Source organism: Thunnus thynnus, chromosome 2 (assembly GCF_963924715.1).
Source record: "Thunnus thynnus chromosome 2, fThuThy2.1, whole genome shotgun sequence".
In the NCBI taxonomy this organism is placed as follows: domain Eukaryota; kingdom Metazoa; phylum Chordata; class Actinopteri; order Scombriformes; family Scombridae; genus Thunnus; species Thunnus thynnus.
Window position 1 is genome coordinate 35,018,410 of NC_089518.1, and position 8,461 is coordinate 35,026,870.

Sequence of the window (8,461 nt, forward strand, 5' to 3'; positions counted from 1 at the left end):
AGACTTTCTATGTTTCTTACACTCTACCTTAATCTCTTGTTGTGCCTGATCAGAGATGAATTCCCTGCCAATATTCATCTAGCTTTACTTCTTCAGACAATTACATTTCTGATTATCAAAATTCAAGAGTAAAGGAGATGCAGTTTCCTTAATCTGCCACCATCTTTCTCACAGCTGGATTTATTTTGGAAACTCAGTTAAATTCATGCTTAAAACAATTATACCTGGTGTAAAAAAAGTGTTTTTGATGTAACTGATGCCATAAGAGTTTGAGCTGTAAGAAGTCTGACAAGAACTTGGTATAACAATTTGTGTGGAAGACCAGAGTAATATCATAAGTGATTTTAAAGCCCATCGTCACAGACTAGGGCCAAGGTCCCATAAAGGGTTTAATCCTGAATTCATCCATCGTCAAAATGAAAGTGAAGTTGACAGGGAGAAAGGAGTTCTCAGCCTCAAACCCTAACATTGCAAAAGGCCAAAAGTCAAGTTTAGAAATGTTTAAAGCATATACTCTTGCTAAAGAAGCTTTGTGTGCGCATGTTGGGGGGGGGGGGGCGTGATCAACTTGCCCAACAACTGCTGCACAAGTCTGTAGACTCAGTCAAGTGAACCCTGCAAGGTGTCAGTCTGCACTTAAGCACAATGAACACCCCTTTAAACTTGATGCAAGTAACTCATTTCCACAGCAATGTCATACAAAATGCATTTTATTTCTCCAAAGACAATCATGTCACAAGCTTTAATTCAACAGGGCCCCATCAGTTGAAAAACATCCGAGATCTGAAAAGAGAAAGCAAGTTAGTAATCAAGTGGGCTTTAACCCTCATGAAGTGGTAGTAATGAGAACATTAAGGCCATTATCCCTTACATGAGAACTATGTCTTATTATACACTACACTTACCCGTCAGATGATGGGTTATGTTCTAGTTGGGGCTGTAGCCAAATCCACCTTTGCTTCCATAGAAATTGGTGCCACTCATTCTGAAATGAAAAATCATGCCATCAGAACTAAGCATTAAGGGGAGAAAAAAGTTTTACTGTTGCGTCAACCCACCCTGCTGCATCCCCTGTGCTGGTTGAAGCTTCAGTCTGGGCAGTAAGACCAGAGCCAAAATTGCGGTTGAGCTGGTAGCGGGGCGCCTGGGGCATGGGCTGCGGCACGGGCTGCGGCTTGGCCTGGTAGCGGGGCGCCTGGGGCATGGGCTGCGGCACGGGCTGCGGCTTGGCCTGGTAGCGGGGCGCCTGGGGCATGGGCTGCGGCACGGGCTGCGGCTTGGCCTGGTAGCGGGGCGCCTGGGGCATGGGCTGCGGCACGGGCTGCGGCTTGGCCTGGTAGCGGGGCGCCTGGGGCATGGGCTGCGGCACGGGCTGCGGCTTGGCCTGGTAGCGGGGCGCCTGGGGCATGGGCTGAGGCACGGGCTGCGGCTTCGCCTGGTAGCGGGGAGCCTGGGGCATGGGCTGAGGCACGGGCTGCGGCTTGGCCTGGTAGCGGGGAGCCTGGGGCATGGGCTGAGGCACGGGCTGCGGCTTGGCCTGGTAGCGGGGAGCCTGAGGCATGGGCTGAGGCACGGGCTGCGGCTTGGCCTGGTAGCGGGGAGCCTGGGGCATGGGCTGAGGCACGGGCTGCGGCTTGGCCTGGTAGCGGGGAGCCTGGGGCATGGGCTGAGGCACGGGCTGCGGCTTGGCCTGGTAGCGGGCAGCCTGGGGCATGGGCTGAGGCACGGGCTGCGGCTTGGCCTCGTAGAGAGGTGCCTGGGACCTTGGATGAAGGGAATAAACCTGGGGCTTGGGCGGGTAGCTGGGAACCTGGGGCTTGGGCGGGTAGCTGGGAACCTGGGGCTTGGGCGGGTAGCTGGGAACCTGGGGCTTGGGCTGGTAGCTGGGAACCTGGGGCTTGGGCTGGTAGCTGGGAACCTGGGGCTTGGGCTGGTAGCTGGGAACCTGGGGCTTGGGCTGGTAGCTGGGAACCTGGGGCTTGGGCTGGTAGCTGGGAACCTGGGGCTTGGGCTGGTAGCTGGGAACCTGGGGCTTGGGCTGGTAGCTGGGAACCTGGGGCTTGGGCTGGTAGCTGGGAACCTGGGGCTTGGGCTGGTAGCTGGGAACCTGGGGCTTGGGCTGGTAGCTGGGAACCTGGGGCTTGGGCGGGTAGCTGGGAACCTGGGGCTTGGGCTGGTAGCTGGGAACCTGGGGCTTGGGCTGGTAGCTGGGAACCTGAGGCTGGTAGCTCGGTACCTGAGGCTGGTAGCTCGGTACCTGAGGCTGGTAGCTCGGTACCTGAGGCTGGTAGCTCGGTACCTGAGGCTGGTGCTTGGGTTGGTAGCTCGGCCCCTGGGGCTGGTAGCTCATGTCCCAAATGCCAGGATTAGAACCATGATAGGAAGCTGAGAATAAATGTCACCCAATAAAGTTAGAAACTCCACTATTCAAGATGTGAATTGTTTTACAAGAAGTTTATTCTTGACTTATTGTAGTCTCACATTTAATGTAAGCTTCAAGCTGTCCAATAACCAGCAGCCATAGCAACACCACACTACAAAAGAAAGCCATGTTTAACAATTTCAGTCATTTCAGACAGTCTAAAGTTATAGTGCTGAAGACAGAAGGAATCACTTAAAAATTACCGTAGATTAAGTCCCATGGCTTCAGCCACAGATTAGATCAAATACAAACTGAAATGCCTCTATCTGACTTCAGCTGACCCAACACAAGCAAAATGCTGTCTTCTTTCCACAGTGGTGCACTGGTAGGCAGCTTGCAGTGCAATTTATTTAACTTGTGTTGACAGCCAATCACAGCTCTCTCTCAGTAACAGGTTGATTGAAAACAGGTGGAAGTAACAGGGCTGGGATCATCATGACACACAGGTGTTCAGAAAATCCTTAATTCAAAATGTTGGTTTCTCTTTTGGTTGTTCAGTTTCCACTGAACTGAATCACACCATATATTAATACAATTATTATTTATACCAAACAGCCACAGTTGCAATGATTACCACATATCATCACATAAGACTGAAAACATTTATCATCATGAAAATGCATTATTAAAACCAAACATATTTGTTGAATCAAAAACTAATCATGTCTTTTGGCCAAATGAATGAGAAAAATACTAAAGGAAGTTTGTGTGTATCTTTTTGGTCTGCCCAAAACTTTTATTGGTTTTGCCAAAATCACAGATCGATGAAATAAGGACAAGATCACACAACATTACACCAATATATTTTACTGGACATGAGTTCTTTTTTAATTTCCCCAAAAGCACTTACACTGTGTTCTTAGATATGCTGGGTATCTTCTGCTTGATTATTTGTAAAATGCACAGCGCATGTATTCTTCAGGTCATATAATTGGGCCAATCAGAAAACTCAGCATCTCTTTTGTGTTTACCAGCTCCTCTTGGAAAGATTTGTTTCACTTCTTTCACTGAGGTAGGTGGAATAACAGCATTTTTAAGTTAACATTTGTTTACATTTCTTTTAAAAGTTGTATTTGTTACACTCTTGCATAATTTGTCATTAGGCTGAAGTTTCCTTCTCTTGCATCTTGTCAAGCATTCAGTGTTTAGTTCAGACAGACTGATGCAGTAGGTCCAACCTTTCTGACACTATGTACAGAAACACACATAATATTTGTTATTTGGAACCAGTGCTCATATTTTACCCAGGTCTGCATGTGCAAAGTCTGCAAGTACAACAAACCCAATACTCAGAGTAAATATAATTTAAACAATCAATCAATCAATGTTATTTAAAGTGCAGAAACACCATGCAGCATGGTCCCAATACGCTTGACAATTAAAGAAGATACATAGGACAAAACATTAAAATAAAATAACCACATTAAAAATACCAATGTTAAAGGGATATTAAAGCTGATGGACCCGGCTAAGTTTTAGGGGAGGTTGTAATGAAGTGAATGAAGGTAGGTTTTCAGTTTTGATTTAAAGATTTCAACTGGACGTGCTTTAACATGTTGTGGAAGGCCATTCCAGAGATAAAAGGCATGGTAGGCAAATGCTCTAAAGCCAACTGATTTTTTGTTAACTGAAGGAATGAGAGTGAGGACGATGTACCAGTGTATATGGTGTAATTAGCTCAGATAGGAAAGGTGGGGAAAGGTGGTATAAGTCCATGCAAGGCCTTAAAAGTAAGGAGAACCTTAAAATCAGCTCTAGCTTGCACTGGTAACCAGTGAAGAGAGACCAGAATCTGTGTTATATGGTCAAATTTTCTAGTTTTGTCAAGATTATAGCTGCAGCATTCTGAACGAGTTGGAGTCTGGAAGATACAAATGTAAGGTCTCAGCATCACACAATGATAGGACAGGTCAGATTGTGGCAATATTACTAAGATGAAAAAATGCTGTCTGGGTAAAAGCCTTGACATGAGACCAGAATGTCAGATGAGAATCAAAAATCATGCCAAGTTTTTCAGCCATCAATGTTGACACTCAAATTCTCATACAGATGCTCATATTTGGCTGGTCCAACAACAATAACTGTTTTATCAGCATTTAAGAGCAAGAAGTTCATATTGATCCATTTTTAAAAAAAAAAATCTGATAGACATGCCTCTAAATTTAGGAGTTGGGGAGGGTCATTTGGCTTTACAGGTACATTTAGCTGTGTATCGTCAGCGTAGCAATGAAAATTAATACCATATTTGCAAATGATGTCACCAAGGAGAAGCATTTAGATAGAAAAAAGCATAGGGCCAAGGACCCGGTCAAGGCAGTTTTAGTAGAATGACAGGACCAAAATAATTGAAATTTATCAAAAAGGTTGTTGTTGGATAAGTAGGCAGTAAGTTTTCTCTTTACCCATTCCTTGGTCCATTCTTTCCAGTCGTCAGTTTACCAATAGTGATGTGTGAGCATTGCTAAGAAAACATACAAGCAATTACAAATGTGCAGGTGTGACAATGTTAATCTCAAATGACAAGAGAGAATCTGTTTATTGGAGAACAAAACATATTCCATGAAGAGTTTCTAATGTTTTCTCATGAGTGATGGCCTCATGTTAAAGACTAAGTTAGATGTAAAATGTTCTTCCTTGTACCTAAACTTGGTGGGGGTTTAATGTCTCTTTTGCTTCTAATACTGGATGAGTTCCAGAATATGGAGCCTTTCAAAACATGTATATTCAACCACTGAAAGCATTTTGGTGTGGTGACAAATGTAGGCATCCATGGTGCAACTAGCATGCTTTACAGCAGTAAATTCGGATACTACCAGTGAGTAATCTGCTGTTTGGTAAATGCAATAACAAAAGATAACCAGTAGATGGAGCTCAGCCTATACAAGGGACAAAAGGGACATGTACTGTAAGTATCCAAATCCAAATCTGTAATGCCAGACGCTTGCTTGATTTAGTTACTGTCAGTGAAGTATTCAGATTTCAGGATACGTAGAAACACTCTGTAACATCACATCACCCCGATTCTGGCTTCTCTCCATTGGCTCCCTGTTCGTCTTAGAATTGATTTTAAGATTTTACTGATCACTTTTAAAGCACGTCTGGGTCTGGCTCCAAGCTACATAACAGATATGCTGACCCCCTACGATCCAGCCCGCAGTCTTAGATCTTCAGGTGGGGCCCTTCTGGCTGTTCCAAAGTCGAGGCTTATATCTAAAGGTGACCGTGCTTTTTCCATCAGGGCCCCTCAGCTTTGGTTCGACCTGCCTGAGGAGATAAGGCTCACAGAATCAGTAACTTCTTTTAAATTACTTCTTAAAACCCATTTTTACAGACTTGCTTTTATGTAATGTTGTCCTTTGATCATCTTTCTTTTAAACTTTTTTTTAAAACTTTTCATCTTTCTTTTAAACTTTTTATCATCTCTTTATTGTCTTTCTTTGCCTTTGGCCGCCATCTTTTTAAGGTCAGAGCTGTTATTGTTTTCTGTTTTCATGTCTTTGCTTTGCATTGTACTGCTTTTGCTTTGTCTGTCAAAGCACTTTGTAAACTCTGTTTTTAAAAGGTGCTATATAAATAAAGTTATTATTGTTATTATTATTATTATTATTATTATTATTATTATTATTATTATTATTAAGTAAAAGTCCTGCATTCAAAAATTTATTTATGTAAAAGTACAAAAGTCTTAGCATGATAATATATTTTAAGTACCAAAAGCAAAAATACTAATTGTGCAGAATGGCCCATTTCAGAACAATGATTATTATTTTATTAGATTGTTATTGGATTATTGGATTAATATTTGGATAAGACTTTGTTATACTGCTACACAATAGTCTATAAAGTAATCTCAAGTACTCAAGTAAAGTACAAGTACCTCAAAATTGTGCTTAAGTACATTACAGTATGTGAGTTAATTAACTTATGTACTATCCACCACTGCTTACTGTTAACCTGTCATTAAAAAGACAATAATTTAATCTATATTTAGTATGTATACAAGCATGCCTTAAAAGGTTTTTGCCTATATGCCTGAAAATGAGTCAATAGAGTCAACTACAATAGAAACCAGTTCAAAAGTAATTATGGTGATAATTTTTCTCTCTTCTTCTTCTGTCTTACTTGTGCTCAGACAAACACAACAGCAGTCACTGTAATAATAATGAGTAGATGCTTCATCAAGTTGAAGAATGGTCTGCCTATTGTGCTATTCTACAGCTACTAACAGACTGTTAGTAGTAAAATGTTAGTAAGTGGCTCTGAAACAGACGACAACCATTCTCTTGTGATCACATTAGCCTGTTAAAGCCTGTTAATGTAAGCATGTATATCATCCAAAATCCTCTGGTTGTATGTAGATATATTTTCATCATCATATAGGATTAAACATTTCTACTTTTCATTTGTTTGAGGAATAAAGTGTTCACTGATTTATATTTCATTCTGTGTTTTGTAAATATTGCATACATTTCTAAATATTCAGTAAATATGTAGTCCAAACCCTATCAAATATCGATGAAACAACAGTGCTGTTTCTGATGGTTCTTGGCACACAGGTGATTAAAACTGATTCTGTTTTTTGTGAAATTAGTTCCTCAATGTTGCCACTAATTACAAAGAATTAGTCAGAGAGGTGAATAAACCTGACCAGACCTCGAGACTGAGTGTGATGTTTATCACGGTCGCTCAGGCGTGTTGATGCACTGAGTTTCAGTACAAAATCACCATGGTTACAGGTAGTCTGGGTTTACGCAGAGCGCATTAGCTCACCTGGGCACATTTTTATACAGTATGTTCTCATATCTGTATCCATTAAGTAATGTAAGCCCAAGTATAATCCTGCATATGTCAAATCAAAGATGTATTTTCATTGGTTTTATGATCCTCACTATTTTTGTAATGACCTATATTCAATAATCTGTAAAAATGATCAGTGATACTGTTAATTCTATAACCTTCACTGCTGCAGCAATGATATAGTTCTCCCACAGGGAACATAAAGGTTTCATTAAATGAGACACTGTTCTCTGTTAAACTGCTGACTATCAGCAGGACTGTGTGTGAGCTGGGAAGGGCGTCTGAGAATGTTTTGGGGGTCAAATGTGATAAATGGAGTCAAATCAGGATGATGTTGTTTTGCTAAGTCTAGGGTGCTGCAGACAATTATGATCTCTTGGAGTCTTGGCTGATTGAAACAAAACCTGGTGAGAAATAGAGTACCATGCAGTTTTTGATTAATTTGCCAATATATTGTACTATATACAATAATCAAAATTAAAGCTAAATTAAAGTGAAGTCTTAACCAGGATTACTCTTCTGTTTTTCATGTGTACAACTGGTGCAAAATGCATCATCTTGACTTTTAACAATAAAAAGTAAAAGAGACCACATTACCCCTGTTTTGAACTTGTTACACTTAAAGTGTGTCTAACTCACAATGACTTGAAACTGTAAACATTTAAAGCCGTTTATGGTTTGACCCCAGTGACTGGGTTCACTTCTGTATTGTCATTTTTAAGGTCATAGTTTGTGTTGGTTGTCCTCTACTGGATTGCATTCACACAAGAGTGAATATTTTGTGGTCTCTGGATTGGTATTTCTAAGAATAAAACCATCACAACTCTCAGATCTGCACACAGAGCCTTTACTGTCGGTTTCATAAACTTAAATTTTAGTCTTTAAATTATAGGATGATTAGCCTCGATGATGAAGAAACTTTGAAATTGCAACTACAAACTAATTTATCAGCATCCTGATTGCTTAGTGTTTGACACACATAAAACTGCAACGTCCCCCATTTCAATTCCAGCTGCTCTATGAAACAAGAATCCCTTAAAATACTAAGAAATGCTCCTTCATTTATCCCTGAAAACATACCAAACCCCATAATCTAAGACGGGAGCAACACAGGAGTCAGTAAACTCAAAGCAATCAGTGAGTTTAGATTATTTTTACTTGTGTTTGTGTGTGTGTGTGTGTGCATGTGGCTGCACATGTGCACGTGGCTGCACATGTGCACTTTTATTTTTTGTCTTTAAT

General features: G+C 41.4%; 1 protein-coding gene across 3 annotated transcripts; it reads right to left on the bottom strand.

The window, feature by feature from the left end:
• Nucleotides 1-694: 694 nt before the first annotated feature.
• Nucleotides 695-2,751, bottom strand: LOC137169091 (uncharacterized). Of its 3 annotated transcripts, none has more exons than XM_067572086.1 (6): nt 2,626-2,751; nt 2,482-2,534; nt 2,258-2,385; nt 1,059-2,134; nt 906-985; nt 695-783 (listed from the first exon to the last, which is right to left on the bottom strand). In XM_067572086.1, exons 1-5 carry the CDS (start codon nt 2,640-2,642, stop codon nt 928-930), a joined length of 1,332 nt encoding a protein of 443 aa, XP_067428187.1. In that variant the 5' UTR covers nt 2,643-2,751; the 3' UTR covers nt 695-783; nt 906-927. The 3 variants fall into 3 exon arrangements, with proteins under 3 accessions (XP_067428187.1, XP_067428181.1, XP_067428170.1); XM_067572080.1 differs by having other exon boundaries at nt 1,059-2,215; XM_067572069.1 differs by having other exon boundaries at nt 1,059-2,385.
• Between the last annotated feature and the right edge of the window lie 5,710 nt (nt 2,752-8,461).

What these genes read in the sequence shown, in the direction of transcription:
- LOC137169091 (XM_067572069.1), bottom strand. An exon ending in GCTTGAAGCTTACATTAAAT is followed by an intron (nt 2,386 to 2,481) that starts GTGAGACTACAA and finishes ATTTATTCTCAG; the next exon opens with CTTCCTATCATGGTTCTAAT. An exon ending in AGCACAGGGGATGCAGCAGG is followed by an intron (nt 986 to 1,058) that starts GTGGGTTGACGC and finishes TTTTCATTTCAG; the next exon opens with AATGAGTGGCACCAATTTCT.